The 17205-nt window shown below is 42.3% G+C and overlaps 1 protein-coding gene across 1 annotated transcript; it reads right to left on the minus strand.

Annotated features, from left to right (window-relative positions):
- On the minus strand, positions 1-15646 carry ZFP3 (ZFP3 zinc finger protein). The gene is made up of 2 exons (XM_080680497.1): positions 15321-15646; positions 1-5915 (listed from the first exon to the last, which is right to left on the minus strand). Exon 2 carries the CDS (start codon positions 5905-5907, stop codon positions 4399-4401), a length of 1509 nt encoding a protein of 502 aa, XP_080536623.1. The 5' UTR covers positions 5908-5915; positions 15321-15646; the 3' UTR covers positions 1-4398.
- Between the last annotated feature and the right edge of the window lie 1559 nt (positions 15647-17205).

Raw genomic sequence — 17205 nt, forward strand, 5'->3', positions numbered from 1 at the left:
AACTTTTTAAAAAATATAATTTTATTGATTTCAGGGAGGGAGAGATAGAGACATCGATGATGAGAATCATTGATTGGCCTCCTCCTACGTGCCCCCAACTGGGGATCAAGCTGGGCATGTGCCCTGACTGGGAACCGAATCTCAACCTCAATCAGGTCAATGGTAGATTGCTCATGTCCTCACCAGCCTCTTAGTGCTTAGCCCCCGAACACAGAACTACTCTTATTGCCTAACAGTTGCTCAGCAAGTGGCTGATGAATGTGCACCCTTCCGCACTACTGGGGCTCCCTCCTCAGGTTATTACCAGAATCGTCCTAGCCTGTCCACTAGATTTTACTGAGACTCCAGCCCCAGTCCATTTTCAGGGGTTCGCCTAAGCAGGTCTTTTTCTCAGTTTTATCCCAAAAGCTGAAGGATGCAGTGAGGGAAAGGTTATTGTGATTACTTGGTATTTTTTTAAGGTAAAACTTTGCTTTTAGGAACTTGTGAAGTACTACAGTGGTTCAAGGATGGGTTTCAGATGGTCCACGAATTCCCTGAAATTGCATGCACATTTTTATAGGCAGAGCTTTCCTGAGTTCCAAAGATCCCTGACCTAACAACCTTAGGGGCCTGCCTTAGACCAGGAATCACTTAGAACACTTTTTTTAAAAAATGTACCTTAGCCAATAACAATAATAAACACCAGCCCAGACATCTCAGTAATAAGGTGATTTAAAACAAAACAAAAAAATGAATCCAACCAGCCAGCATAGTTCAGTGGTTGAGCATCGAACCAGGAGGTCACGGTTCAATCCTCATCAGGGTATATGCCCTGGTTTCGGGCTCAATCCCCAATAGGAGGTGTGTAGGAGGGAGCCCATCAATGATTCTCTCTCATCATTGATGTTTCTCTTTCTCTCCTCCTCCTCCCTTCTTCTCTGAAATCAATAAAAATACGTATTTTAAAAACACACACACACGTACAAAAAGAACCTCCAAATTCTCAGAATATCTTATATTAAGTTGTTAATCATGAAACACTACACACACACACACACACACACACACACACAAATAGGTTAACACTTGTCCCATTATGAAAGGTAAAGGAGCTCACTAAGCAGAACAGAAGATCAAGGACAGAGTGATCAGCTTATGCAAAACCAGACACTTAACAGAGCACAACAGGGTGGGGTACTAAGGTAAGGGTGACACAGGATAGGGACTATTATACAAAATCATATTAAGACCATAATGAAACAATGTACTTTAGAATAATAAACATCAGAAAGGTGTTGAATCAGTAAAATTATGAAGAAATACTTTACTTATCCAAAAGTTAGCATACCAGTTTAATTAAGGGAGGATGAAAACATACATGAACATAGCTGCAAAAATTCTGAAGGTCTTTGTGGGTATTTAGGCAGGCCTTTGAGATTGAGACCTGATTTTTTAAATGGTTCTAAAATTAATAAAATTCATGTTTTTTCTCTTCCTTGATAGAATTTTATTTGCATAAAATTGTGACTACCAGTAAAAATTATGGTCAGGTTTTGACTCCCAAGTAAATTGAGAGGGAGGGAGGCAAACAAGGAGAAACCCAGAGGTAACGGAGGTGGACAATAGCAGGGAATGAGGTCACTGGATGTGTGTACAGTATATATAACAATATGGAAATAATTTCATTCACCAGAATTCCTCTTGTTGGAAGACTCTTCTTGAAATGGAATGTGAGACCTACCGCCCAATATACTAGGTACATGCAAGTTGGTCACTTAACTGCCTACTAATGAATGTCCCAATGAGTGGATTGTTAACTGAAGGATCTTTTCTTTTGCTGAGCAGTGGGTGTTTAAGAAGGTAATTTCGCTGAGGGCAGGGATTGGATATCTGAAGAAAAAATAAAAAGGGAGCCAAGGTGATAGAGCCCTGAGGGAGGACAGAGAAAACTTCAGTGGTGGTTTGGCCAAGGGACATCTGAGGTCAAAATGTCTGATAGGATGTGAACCCACTTCTCCACCTCTTACACAACAGCATCTTCAGGAAAGTCATATTAATCATGGATGTGTTTGTGTGAGGGGATTCTTTGGGGAGGGGGAGAGCTTGGAGAGGTGCTGGGATCTAAATCAAGGGCTAGTAAGGGTTGAATGTGGAAATAAAATATGCAAACACAGAAATCAGAAGTTAAAGGGATAGGTGACATCGAGGTTTCGTGTGAGAAAGATATGATCTGGGTATAATTCGAGTTTGAGATTACATTTCACTTGTAATTACCCTACAGAAAGAGATGTTAAAGAACTTCTGCTAATTTGACTGTTACAGGCAGAAGTACCTGAAAGGATGTGGAAACTGTGAAATCAACTGTTTATTTGTACAGCCCTTTTCTCAAGCCAAGGGTATGAACCTGGGTGATCATATACTGGGGTACAGAACAAATCCACTTGGTGGGTTTGGGCTGTGACCAGTACATGATATAAATCTTTTATATTCAAGTCCATGAAGCAATAATATAAAATGTGCAAATGATTTCAAATAAGCCATTAATGAATCCACCCAGCCAGAGCACAGCACAGTGGTTAAGAGCACAGACCAGGGTTGGAGTTTGGGCTCTTACCAGCTGTGTGATCATGGGTAAGTCAATTAACATCCCCTGCCCCTCCTCATCTTTTAAACTGGAGTAGGACTACCCGCATTGATGGGTGTGTAACTGTAAACCAACTAAAAAGCATTCAACTCAACACTTAAAACAGGTGAATTTTATGGTATGTAAAGTATGCTCAACAAAGCTGTTTTTAAAAAGACTAAGAGCATGGTCGGCAAACTGCGGCTCGCGAGCCACATGCGGCTCTTTGGCCCCTTGAGCGTGGCTCTTCCACAAAATACCATGGCCTGGACAAGTCTATTTTGAAGAAGTGGCATTAGAAGAAGTTTAAAAAATTTGGCTCTCAAAAGAAATTTCAATAGTTGTACTGTTGATATTTGACTCTGTTGACTAATGAGTTTGCCGACCACTGACCTAGACCATAGATATGCTGTGAAAAAAAAAGTGTAAACTGGCATTGTGCCTGGCATATAGGAAACACAATAAATACTAGTGATTAGTATTAGAATAATAAAGAAAAAATTAAAAATAGAACACTTAAGGTATATAAAGTTAGATTTTAAAAGGAACCAAAGAACTACTGGATTGGTTGAAACTTTAGAGATCGTTTAGTTCAACTCCCCTCATTTTAGAGAAAATTAGGAACCAACAGGTGAAGTGCCTTATTCAAGATCTAGCTCTAAAACCGGACCCTAAGACTGCCGGGTCCCCATTAGTGCAATTCCCACTCCCACCCACTGCCTCAGAAACATGGACATGTGAAAAAATGAGGATGTGTTTCCTCAAAGGAAAAATACATAGGAGGAACACAGAAAATTTATGTAGACATGCTGAAGAAAGAGAATTCCAAGGCCAAGGGAAAAATGAGAAAAGGCCTATCAGTCCATTGGGATCCAGGTCACGAGAGTATTAAGTGCTTTGGCAAGGTGGCCCTGGTCAGTCAGGTGAACCGGTTCATCACTGTGGCCAGGTGCCTGGTGATAGTAAAGCTGCACCGTGCTCTCTGCTACTTCCTGACATGGTATCTGTCAGAAGCAGCAGGAGCTGGGGCCAAAAGTGAATGCAGCTAAGTTCCTGGGAGCAGAGTAGCCCAGTGTGAAATAGCTGCTAAACAGCTGCTTTGCCCATGCAGAATAGCCTGGCCTCACGTTTTCCATCCCCTGGCCTTGCTCACCAGCCCCTCTAGATTCTAAGGGCCATTACTTATGATCCTATAATTTGCCTGTCAGTTTCCTCCATCCTGGAAACCTTTTTGAGCAGGAGTTATTAAATGACCCAGATTTCCATTTCATTCGTGCTGCCATCTTCAATGAGAACTTGATAGCATGTTTGAAAGATTCTGAAGCTAATAAAAGCTTACTAAATTATTCCAGTGCTAAATGTTGGATGAGAGAACAAAGTGTGTCTTCTAGGCTGCAACTTCCCAGCATTTTAGGGGATAACATTCAATGAGTTGACTCCCATTCTTAGGAAGTGGAGGAATCACATTCCTCCAGTTTTCCTGAAGAGTACAAATTGAGGCTAGATGGCTGGTATAAAGACCCCTAATGGTATGTGACCCACTAGGGGAGGAAGAAGAGAAGGAAAGAGGGGCAGAGAATTAAGGCCTGAAACAGGTTTTATAATTTAACTCAGTACACGGAAACTTCTAAACGAATAACTCATAAAAGTGCCTCATACTATTTGACCAAATGTTTAAATTAAAACCAGAACAGAGGAGGTTCTGTCCATTCAGTTGATCTGAAAAATTGGGGTGTAGGTTATGAATAAGTGTAACTTCAGCTTTTCCACAGAAAGCCTTCCTATTTTGCAAATCAATCCATACAGTGAACACTTTGATGTCGGAGGAGGTGAGAGCTCCGACTAAATGTCTTCTGACATTCTTGGCACTCGTAAGGCTTCTCTCCAGTGTGAATTCTCTGATGTATGATAAGTTGAGAATGCTGGCTGAATGTTTTCCCACACTCATTACATTTATAAGGTTTCTCTCCAATGTGAATTTTCTGGTGGAGAAGCAGCTCAGATTTATCCAAGAAGGTTCTTGCACATTCATTACACTGATGAGGTTTCTCTCCAGTATGAATTCTCTGGTGGACAATAAGATGGGAGGTCCGCCTAAAAGCTTTTCCACACTCAAAGCATTCATAGGGTTTCTCTCCAGTGTGAATTCTCTCATGTCTAAGAAGTTCTGAGTTCCCCCTAAAGGCCTTCCCACATTCTTTACATACGTAAGGCTTCTCGCCGGTATGAATTCTAATATGTCTAATAATCTCTGAGTTCTGGCCAAAAGTTTTTCCACATTCATTACATTCATATGGTTTGTCCCCTGTATGAATTCTCTGATGCCTGATAAGCTCAGAACTCTGACCAAAGCCTTTTCCACATTCGTTACAAAGATATGGTTTTTCTCCAGTATGAATTTTCTGGTGTCTAATAAGGCCTGAGCTATGCTTGAAGGCTTTGCCACACTCACTGCATTCATGATATCTTTCTTCAGTATGAATTCTCTGATGCTGAATAAGCTGTGAGCTAACCCTAAAAGTTTTCCCACATTCATTACATTCATATGGTTTCTCTCCAGTGTGGATTCTTTGATGTAGAATAAGGGCTGAATTCTGACTGAAGGCTTTACCACATTCTTCACATTTATAAGGTCTCTCTCCAGTATGAATTCTATGATGGTGGATAAGATGTGAACTCTGAATGAAGGCCTTTCCACATTCATTACAAGCAAAGGGCTTCTCTCCAGCATGAATTCTCAGGTGCCTGCGAAGGCTTGAGTTAGTTCCAAATGTTTTTCCACATTCTTTGCATTCAAAGGGTTTCTCTCCACTATGAACTCTCATATGCTGGATAAGATGTGAATTCTGATTAAAGGATTTCCCACATTCTTTGCATGTATGAGGCTTTTCTCCCACAGAACTTCTCTGTGTTTTGTTAGGTTCTAAATTCTCTATGAAGTTTTGGCCAGAGGTAGCAAATGTACTAACTGTCTGTGCTGTAATATCTCCCTGATGTGTAATCAGGTCTGGGCTGGAATTGCAGACTCTCTCACTTTCATTCTCCTGGTCTTTCTCACTTGAGGGTGATTTCTTTAAGATAATCAGCCCTGATTCGAAGTCTCTCTCCTCAGGAGACATCTGCTCCATAATCTCTTCTGTGGATTCTCTTGAATGCCCCTCCAACAAGCTGTCTTCACATGCCACTCCAAACTCGTGACCCTCATAAACTACCTTTGGAAGTTTTTCTAATATTGCCCCATGTGGCTCAGATTCTTCAGAAATTTCTTCCTTGGGAATTACCTCCTTGTTCTCAGTCCCCATCTTACAATCTGAAATGAGAGAGAGTAAGTATGTGAAGTGGCCATATCATATCTAAATGAAACTAATGCTAGAAGAGTATGGAGCTTTGACATGGCTCTGACAACTCTTAAAAACAGTCTTGGTACCTGGTGAAATTGTAGAATGTAATTGAAGAGACGGAATATGTTTATAATTATGGTGGACATGCTAAACATACAGCATGTGCTGACTGAAAAGAGTGAGAGAAATTATCAGAGGGAGAGAGTTAAGGAGAAAAACAGGAAATGGATGGCAAGGAGGTGCTGATAAAAATTCCATAACATTAACAGTGAGTTGGGGAAGAACCTGAGGTTTGGCAAGAAAAATGTTTAGGGAAAATGGTGGCTATATTACATTGTATAGAAAAGGTTGGGAGAAGGGGCAAAAATGACTAATACAAACAACTTTTGGATTTATAGGAAAAAGTAACCAGAAAATGAGTAGCAAGAGAAACTTCCTGAGCCCAGTCCTGTGGTACTCACCAGCTTTACAGAACAGGGGATTATATATGTACCCATTCAAACAGTTAACATCACTTAGCTATAACTAGCACAAGGGTAGTTACTTCTACCTTTGATTCCCTTACATTTGCATGAAGTAAGGTTCTAGCTTAATTCTCTCCAGACAGTTAGTAAATTGTATAAATAACTATTTTTCTTTCTGCTGCAGATATGAAATGTCACCTATATCCTAGTCTAAAAGGCCATATATATTTGGGTTAATTTCTGGGTCAATTTTCAGACTCCACTCAGTTCTATTAATCTGTCTATTCCCTCTCTAATACTAAATTGTTCAAACTACTATAGCTTGTTTAAAATGTTTAAAATGTTAGAGCAAGCTCTCATTAGTCTTCTTTTTCACATATTTCCTATTTTCATATTTTTCTAAATAAATTTTAGTATAATTTTGCAAAATTTCCTAACTTATCTTAATGTTTGTATCTATCATGTCTCTGTATGAATTTTCTTTTAGTATGTTTTTCATATATTTTCCAACTGGTTATTATTTATATAGATAATAATGCTGTTGATTTTTGCATACTAATTTTGTAACTGGTCCCTTTATAGAATTTTCTTAGTATGTTTATAGACCCAAAGCCTATACTTTTATAAAAATTTCTTTATTGATTAATGTATTACATATGTATCCTTATCCCCCCAACCAAAGCCTATACTTTTTAAAAATTTCTAAAAAGGCTGTGGCAAAGATTTTCGGTTGTCTATCCCAATTTCCATTCTTCCCTCCCTCATCAGCAACAGAATAATGAATTAATTTAGTATAGCAAAAAGCCTAGCTAAAGAAATAAATTCTCGGCTCTCTCCCCCAACCCCCACCCCCAGAGCACAGCCATTCAAATCTTCTTTTTAAGTGTACTTTCCTACACTCCAAAGGCCTTTTGCCTTTTTTTTTTTTTTAATATATTTTATTAACTTTTTTACAGAGAGGAAGGGAGAGGGATAGTTAGAAACATCAATGAGAGAGAAACATCAATCAGCTGCCTCCTGCACACTCCCCACTGGGGATGTGCCTGCAACTAAGGTACATGCTCTTGACCAGAATCAAACCTAGGACCCTTCAGTCCTCAGGCCGACGCTCTATCCACTGAGCCAAACTGGTTAGAGCAGGGCCTTTTGCCTTTGTAACTTGTTTCCTTAGCCCATTTCTTCTACAGCTCACTTTTACTACCTCTGTAACTTTCTATATAAAGTTTATCTTTTAATTTGAAGTAAAAAGAAGAAATTCTCAGACTTCTTTGCAGCTAGATATTACCATGTGACCAACTTCTGGCCAACAAGAGAGGAAGATGCAAATGAAAGAACATAGGACTTATGGGAGGTCTCCTTCAGGGTGAGAGGATGCATTTCTTTACCCTCTTCTTCCCTCTTATGCCTGGGGCATGAGCTGATAGTTGGAGTGCTGTCTTGAACCATGAGTACTCTGGCATTTCCTATGACAGGACTAGAGCTGGAAGGAACCTGGGTCCCTGATGATTCCATGGAGCTGACATAGCAGCCCTGGAATGTCTGCCTTTGTACTTCTTTTATTTAAGAAAGAAATACTTTGCCTTGCTTGAGCTATTATGTGTTTTGTTTTTTTATTTATAAAGCCACTACTCCTAACTGGCACAATGGCCCTAGGAATTTAGCTGTCCCAGTCACAGAAGTAAAGTCCAAATGATGGGAGAATAAACTTGGTCTCTGTTCAGGTAGTAAGCAAACTGGAGCTAATATTGAAGAAGCCCCTTGCCTAGGCCAGTGCATTTTTGTACCATAGCAAATCTGAGGAACACAATCATCCCATCAGTAAAAGTGTTAACTGTGAAAGGTGATTCTCAACGGGAATGGGCACCTATGGGACTTTAGTTAAGCCACGAATAGTCCATTGTCAGACTAGAATTAGGTAGATGTACACTAGTGGCCATTCAGTGGCTGAACTAGAAAGTACTATTCCTAGACATAGAGAAATCGGTTAAAAGGTTGATAAAGTAATCAAGATAAAGGGTGATTAAATCTAACTATGGCAACCATAGTAATGAAAGGACATACTGCAGAAATATTTAAAAGGACAAATTCTGTAAAATTTAGTGTGTGATTGGATACAGATATAAGGAATAGGGAAGTTAAAGATGGTGCCAGATCTCCATTTGTTTGAGGAATGGTAATTAGAGGAATAGTGGTACCACTGAGGTTGAGAATACTGGAGGAGCATTTAGTTTAGAAAGGAAGAGTAAATCTATTTGGACTAGATGAATCTCAATATATCCATATAAAGGTATCAAGGAATCTATATTTTATATCAAGGAATATATTGTATTAGTCTAGACCAGCCGTGGGCAAACTACGGCCCGCGGGCCGGATCCAGCTGTTCTATCCGGTTCTCTTGCTCTCCCCTCCGTTCCTTTACTTTGAATTTATATTAGTTCACACAAACACTCCATCCATGCTTTTGTTCCGGCCCTCTGGTCCAGTTTAAGAACCCATTGTGGCCCTCGAGTCAAAAAGTTTGCCCACCCCTGGTCTAGACTCTAAAGTATAGAGCAGTCAGGACTAGAGAGTACTCAGACATGAGAGTACTCAGCATAGATGGTATGAGTATAGTATAACTGTCAGATATACTAGGACAGACACATAAAAAGCCAAAGCTAACACTTAAGGGTACTCCAGTTATCTTCCTCTACCTTTCTCCACCCTGCTCTCTGCCCCAGAAGGCTAACCTATCAGCACAAATAAATAGGTTCTCTGGCCTCTAGTTGTGTTCCATCAATGGGGAGGCTCAGCAGGAGGCTGGAAGTAGGGAAGAGAATAAGATCAGGGTATTTACTCTCCTGATTCCTGAGATCACTTTGGGCTGACAGTTTCCCTCAATTGAAGATCATTACTACTCTCAAGAAGTCTATCCTACCCAAATGTCTCAACAACTAACTGGGTTCTCTAGTAACCTCTCCTACCTCTTGTCTCTTATGACCTGGGGCTGGTGATCACTCCACAGTTGCCTCAACACCATGCCCCCACAATTAACCTCTTTGCAAATAAACCATCCCCAAATTATTTTAATTTGAGTGATGTATCTGTTTCCTGTTAGGGACCTAAAAAAGGAATGGGTGAAAGAAGAAAAAAAATGATTAGTGAAGCAGGAGAAGAATCAGAATATAGTGCCATAGAAGTCATCAAGGCAATGGCAGAGGGAATTTTAAAATGTCACATGCAGTTAAGTGATCCAGTAGAATAAGAACAGGAAAACGTCTACTGGGACAATTAGGTAGTCACAGATGATCTGTGAGAACAGATTCAGTAGAATGACAAAAGCAGAAGCCAGTGACAGTGGAATGATTAGTAAATTTGCTGCTTCTTTCAAAAAATTTGGAAGAGCCCTAGCCGGTTTTGCTCAGAGAGTAGAGCATCGGCCTTCGGAGGGTCCCAGGTTCGATTCTGGCCAAGGGCACATGCCTGGGTGGTGGGCTCAATCCCCAGTGGGGGCATGCAGGAGGCAGCCAATCAATGACTCTCTCTCATCATTGATGTTTCTATCTCTCTCTCTCCCTCTCCCTTCCTCTCTGAAATCAATAAAAATATTTTTTTAAAATTTTTGGAAGGAGAGGACCAAGATGAGCAGTAGCATTAGAGATCAAAGAAAGGCTAAAGAAGAATGTTCTATGATGGGCAAGATTTGAATATGTTTATATTAGGAGTGAGGGTGCCAGTAGAGAGACAGGGATTAAGAGGGAACATGTGCAATTACTAAAGAAATGAAGACCCTGAGAGGCAGGAGAGACTGGGGTCAAGAAGTGAGGGAAAGGGAAAGCGATGATTTTTGGGTGACCTTTGTACTGCCCTTTTTCTCTGCCCAGCCCCCACCAGTCATCCTCAGGATGGTAGTTACTACCACCATCCTACCCTGGGGCCTCTTTAGTCACTCATCAGTGCAGCCTGGTAATACCGCCCCTCTTCCCCCCCACCCTCAATACCTCCAACACCTGCTAGGAACTTCTCTCCTATTGGAATCCTGAAGCCTTGGAAACTCTGTGCTACTCCTCAAAATAAACTGGAATCTTCTTCAACTTTTCCTGCCTCAGCATTTCTCTTATTTTCCCATGGAGTAGGTGGGCACCCCAAAGCTGGATTTCTCCTATTTGTTGAAAATTATAGATAATACGTGTCCATATAATTGTAAGGATCCATTGTAGAGAATTTAGCTATCTTCATCCACAGTACCATTTGAGTTGGAACATACTGTCTTAAATAAATTTCTCTCTAATACTCAGCCAAGAACAAGTCCCTATCTACTTCAGGCCCCCTCTCTGGCCTTTCCTTTTCACCCTCATCTCTCCTACAGTTACTTCTTTTCCATCATCTAGCTCTTTACAAAGTCATCATTCATGGCCGCACCATATGGAAAATCACTTGTCCACCATAAAACAAGATAAAGATATGAAAGTTAGGTAAGCACCTATCTCCAACTTCAAGATCTGGTTCAAAATTCAAATCCAGAAAGTCTTCCCCAACTAAATTTGACCCCATCTGACCATTCTGTTGCCTCACATTCTACCAGTGACACAATATTAATGTCATTTACTAAATTTGACCCCATCTGACCATTCTTTTGCTTCGCATTCTACCAGTGACACAATATGAATGTCATTTGTTAAATACTGTTTTATAGGTATCTCCTCATATAAAAATCAAAGCCAATCTCCATTTGGTTGATTTTCCCAGAGGAACAGCCACACATTAAACCTCATCCTCACATGAAAACACTCTACTACTCATAGTCTAAATTTACATTTCCAAACCTAATTTCCTATCTTTATGTTTCTCGCTTCACTTTTCTGAATTGAAATGAGCTGTTTCTGGATCGAGATAAGATGGAGGTGCCACCTGAGGATGACCATTCTTGGTCCTCAGTCTGGGGGGTGACAAGCAGACCTCAACTGGATCTCCACGGTTCAGAATAGAGTCTTCAGTGCTGCAGACCTGGATGTGTGTGTGTGTGTGTGTGTGTGTGTGTGTGTATGTGTGTTTTCAATGCATCCTAGAGCAGGCTCAGAAAACCTCGTTCACAAAATACTAATGCATAAACCAGATACCCACCTATTCATTAACAATGAGAAATATGCTCTGAAAGGACCACAATGCCCAGATGAAAATCTACAATGGGAAACCACATAAAACACTGAAAATTGCTTAGTAGGCTCTGAAAATTGTTTAGTAGGCTTGCGATCATAGCGAGATGTTTTTTATTTTGTTTCATTATGTTTTGATGAATCTTAAATAATGATTCTGGCTTGGAATTAGGCCAGATGCATAAGAATCAACTGGGAACTCTTTTAAAATACTTATTTCCCACCTCAGAACTATCAGAATCAGAATCTCCAGGGGTGGGCCAAGGGATCTGTATTTTTAACAGGTACCACAGGTGATTCTGATGACCTACCAGATTTGGAAACCACTGTGTTAGGCAGTCTTAATGACTGACGTTATCCCACTCTCCATCTGGTGCATCTATCCCTATCCAAGGTCTGATCTACCAAGTAGCTAACCATGTGCACAGCAGCAGTATTATAGATACATTGTCAGTTCTTGCTCTTTTTTCCTATCCCCCATCTTGACTGCCCCTACCCTTCCCTAAACTTCTGAGGGCAGACAGGGAAGACATAATACAAGTGATTAGATTCCTTTTTCTGAATTAGAATCACATGCCTGTTATGCTTATCAGACTGACCCTAGATACTGCGACTGGACCTGAGTTTGCCCTAATTGCTTAAGTCAGAGTTTACAATACCGCTTGTGATAGCAAATAACACTCAGTCCTTTGAACTTACCTGTCAAAAATCATATTGTAATTTGCAGTAAAAATAAATAAATAAATAATCTATCAGCTGACAGTTTGATTTGATGTTTTAAAAATTTTGTTGAAAGCAAAGATTAGGACTTAAATTCCAAAAGGTCCAGGATCATTTACTTACTCAACAAACCCTCCCTTTGTGTATTACTCCAGAGGTTTTTCTACCCAGAGTAATACACCATAGCAAAATTCAGGAGGCCATGGGTGAGAGGTGTGTGTTTCTTTTGTAGAGGAGGAAAAGAGAAAACTATAGACCACAGGCCCAATCTCAAGTACATCGGTTGAAAGCAATGATAAATATTGAAGTCAGAATCTAGAAACTGATTCGCAGTCAACAATCCATGTGCCCACAGATGTTACAGAAAGGGTTTGTATACGTCCTCCATGTATTTCAGTTCGAAAACTACTGCACAACAGCATTTTGAGCAGAGAATGAGGTAAGCAAATCCTCAGAGGCCAGGAAGTACAGAAGGAATAAAGGAACAGAAAGAAGAACATTCTAACATCAATGTATTATGTGTAGATAAAAAAGAAGTGAGGATGCACTGACATTTTCTATGTGGAGAGTAATGATGAGTGCTTACCATGTACTGTGTGCTAAGCAACTTATAGACAATAGCCTATTAACCCCTCACAACTTCCTTATGAGATAAGTATGATAGAGAGCATCAGTGTGAGGAGAAGTCAATAGGCATGGCTTCCTATCTTTCTCCAGTGACACTTTTGACAGTCCCAGGGCAGCTGAGAGTCTAGAGATATGCATGATGGAAGAAAGAGAGAGTGAGGGACTTGAGCATGTTAATCAGGACACACTTGCGATGACTGAGACAGGGAGGCAAATGAAGTGGAGGGAAGGAGGAATAGGATGCTAATAGATGGAGGTCACAGAGAAGGTGAAGAATGTGGTGAGCACAAGGAACCAAGGACAGGCATCCAGGGAAATGGCATGAGGTTTAATTTTGAAATGTCAAAATTTATAATACACCAAAAGTAATAGCCTTTGCAACTATTCAAATTTATGAGAAAAAAAAGATGAAACATTTTGGACGTCAACTTACATATATGTAAGAGGATACAAAGCTTTTCAAATTATTTTATGGGGTGTTTGAGAAAAAAGTTTGCAGTGGCCTTGCTCTCAGAACTCCAGGAGTGAATCCCAACTAAGTTAACCCAGTCAAATTAATACCATCCCACTTGCAAGTGACTGCTCAAAACAGCAGGAACTGGTTGAGAAGTGAACGTATGCCTTCATCTGGCTCAGTGACAATCTGAGGAAGTTTGCTGGGAGCTTCTGGGAATAGTTTCCTGCCATCCTGAGAGAAGTCTCAGGAAGAGACTTCTATATATGGTTGCCTGGAACTGCTACTGCCATTTCACTCCCAAGTTGTGGGTGACGGCAGGTAAAGCTAAGAAAACTGAGGGGAAATGGAACCAGGGCCAAGAGATTAAGTCAGTCCTGAAACCACTTTGCCTGTTGTCTTCTAATAATGAGAGTTAATAGCATGCATTAAGCCAACTTGAGCTGAAGTCTTACTTACGTTACAGACAAAAGCATTTACTTTTGATACAAATCCTTTCCCTTAACTTCTGAAAGGCCAGATACTCAATATCTAGTATAAGAATCACCTCCTCCCCAAAGTTTCCACTAACACCTGCAGGAAGGAGGTTCTCTCTTGGTCCTCTGAACCAGCTTTTCACTCACCTCTTTCTTTGTACTATAGTTATCATGTCGCTTCCTGTTCATTGCTTTCCCAAACCTACAGAATAAAAACTTAACATGGCTCATAATGCCCTCCTGCTCAGGCCTCTGTCGCCCTTTCCATCACCTGTTCCATGCTCTCCAATGACTGTTGAAAGCTCAGGATCCTGCAGTGCAAACACTCCCTATTCTTGAAAGCATCTTTGCCTTTGCAAACAGGTTATTCCCGCTGCCTGGCCACCTTGTGCACTTAACATCTAGGGGACTCAGCCAGGCACACACAGTCCCTTCTGTTTTCTTCCCTGCCCTAAGACTCCTTCATCTTGTAGCAGTTACCTCATTGTATTAGTCTACTTTCATGTCTGCTTCCCTCTTTTTTTTTTTAAATATATTTTATTGATTTTTTACAGAGAGGAAGGGAGAGGGATAGAGAGTTAGAAACATCGATGAGAGAGAAACATCGATCAGCTGCCTCCTGCACACCTCCCACTGGGGATGTGCCCGCAACCAAGGTACGTGCCCTGGACGGGAATCGAACCTGGGACCTTTCAGTCCGCAGGCTGACGCTCTATCCACTGAGCCAAACCGGTTTCGGCTGCTTCCCTCTTTATAACGTGAGCAAGGATGACGTTCTAATCATCTTGGTATTCCCAGTGCCTAGCACATTTCAGGTACCTGGCAAATTTTGTTAAATGAATCTGTGTAAATGCCTTATCTACATAACGAATCTGTGATACCCTTTGAGGACTAACTAGATATTTCATTCATTTTGTATCTAAGCAGCCTAGAACGATACCTGACACATAGCTGATGACAAAAACTATTTGTAGGAATGAGTTCCTTTCCCCAATCCGGATGGTATTTAATTTAAAGCACTATTATCATCTTTTCTGCTGTCCTCCCCCTGGTTCCTATAATCAAGAAGGCTCTATTACTTGTCTCCTTTCCAAAACTAACCCTCATAAGCCAATAACCTATCTGCCGGCACAAGGCACAATATGCCTGGGGGCGGGGGGGCGGGGGGACGCTTGAGTTTTTGACATCGCCTCACCTTTCCTCCCCGCAGTTTACTTGGGGATGGTATGTCAGAAAACCACAGCTCCCATTGGCCCCCACCTAGGAACCGAGGAAGGGCGTACCCCTGCTTCTTCCGCCCTCGCGGTTGACAGGCACAGAACCGCACGCTCTGTGTGCGGGTGGGACACGGAGGCCCGGGCTGACCATCAAGTCCAAGGTCACAAAGCGAACCCGAGTCAGGAACGGGCCTAACGCTTGGTTTCCCCTCGGCTCGCGGGCCGGGAAGTCGGAAGCCTAGCGCCCTCCTCCCTCCCGCCGGGACGGAATGAGGTCTCACCGCAGGCCGCTACCGCGCCACGCTCGCTCCGCTCGGGCTCCCGGGGCTGCTCCGCCCGCTCGCACACAACCCGCAGCTGTTGTCTTGGTTTCACTGGCGACGGGCATCAGCTACTTCCGGTACCGGACGGCACTCCAGCCAATCAGCGCGCGCCGCACTCCGCGGAGGAGCAGGTGGTTCGCACGCCGGCGCCTCCTCCCCTCTCCGGCATAGCTTTCTGCGGACTCGCACCGTGACCTGAGCGCCTTCTCGCCACTACCTGCCAAAGCTGCTCCCTGGAGTGGCCCTGTGAACCGGCCATTGCCCACTTCAGCCCTTGGGCCACCAAGGAGCTGGGTCCTCCGGATTTCCTAGAACGGCTCCAGGGATGAACTTCCGCCCTGTGACCGGCCGCTCTGCGCGCTGGTGTCGCTCCCTGAGTATTGACGGCTGGAGAAACTGGGAGTCGGCTTCGCTTCTTCGCCGGGCGGAGACTGGGGGACCTCCTTAAAACCCCCAACCTGCATCCCTTATACGTGAGTCTAGTAAACACAGGCCCCCTAGATCCCAGGAAGAAGCTGGGAACGCAGGAAGACCTGACCTGCGGTCCTGGAAGGCTTATTGGAGAGGGGAAGGGAGGTTTGGACTGAAATATGAAGGGTCAAACAATGGGAACAGCATTCTACGCTAGCCTTTTTTACGTCGTGAACAAGCATAGTCAGCCCATCTCGCTTCAGAACGTTTGTACTTGTTACTTCCTCTGCTCTTCTTTGCACAAGATTTTTTTTTTCTTTTTAATGTGCTTTTATTGATTTCAGAGAGGAAGAGTGAGGAAGAGAGATAAAGGAGAATCATTGATTGGCTGCCTCCTGCACGCCCCCCCCCCCGCCCCCCACTGGGGATGAAGCCGGCAACCCAGGCTTGTGCGGGACAGGAATGGAACCGTGACCTCCTGGTTCACAGGTAGATGCACAACCACTGAGCCATCCCTGCCAGGCAGATTCTTGTTATTCAGGTGTCCGTTCAAAAGTAACTGGTTGGAGTAGCCTTCCATCCTATCTAATGTTGCCTCAAACTATACTGTCCCTCCCAAATATCAATTACAGGCAAGGGCTATGATTGACCCTGTTTGGGTCTGGTGCTCACCCCTGGACCAATCATTATATTCAGGGGAAAGGGATAGTAGGATTAGCCAAATCTGGGTCACAATCTACCCCAATTGTGGGGTCTAGCTTTTGTGTTCGCCTCACTATAATAGGGAAGGGAGTGACTATTCTCAGAAAGGGATATTGTGTATATACAGGGTGTCTTCCCCCCACCCCCCTCCAAATGTTAATGGCTGGTAGGTAGCTCAATTGATGTTTCTTTTCAGATTTAACCATTGGAATTAATAATTATTCAAAGTGTGTATACATTTTTTGGGACACCCTGTATATCCAGTACATGCCTAGCAGGAAACTTTCTCTTGAGTTCATCATTGGGATTAAGCTCTAGAGTCTGAGTCTAGAGCAGGGGTGGGCAAACTTTTTGACTCGAGGGCCACAATGAGTTCTTAAACTGGACTGGAGGGCCGGAACAAAAGCATGGATGGAGTGTTTGTGTGAACTAATATAAATTCAAAGTAAAGGAGCGGAGGGGAGAGCAAGAGAACCGGATAGAACAGCCGGATCCGGCCCGCGTGCCGTAGTTTGCCCAAGGCTGGTCTAGAATCTAGACTCTAGACTCTAAGGTCCAGCATTTTAGCCACTCTCACACCAATATCCTTAACTTTTTTGACCTACTGTCTGCAACTGTCCAGGAAGTTTGTTAACCCTGGATCAGTTGAAATATCCATTTTCCTTGCCCAGGCTAATAACTAGTGGGGAAAATTACACATTTGGGGGAAGAGCCCCAGGATAAAGGTATG

The sequence above is a fragment of the Plecotus auritus genome (genome assembly GCF_963455305.1).
Source record: "Plecotus auritus genome assembly, chromosome: 7".
Lineage (NCBI taxonomy): Eukaryota > Metazoa > Chordata > Mammalia > Chiroptera > Vespertilionidae > Plecotus > Plecotus auritus.

Bases quoted from the DNA above. Each gene is read 5' to 3' on its own strand.
- ZFP3 (XM_080680497.1), bottom strand. From the start codon at position 5,907: ATGGGGACTGAGAACAAGGAGGTAATTCCCAAGGAAGAAATTTCTGAA.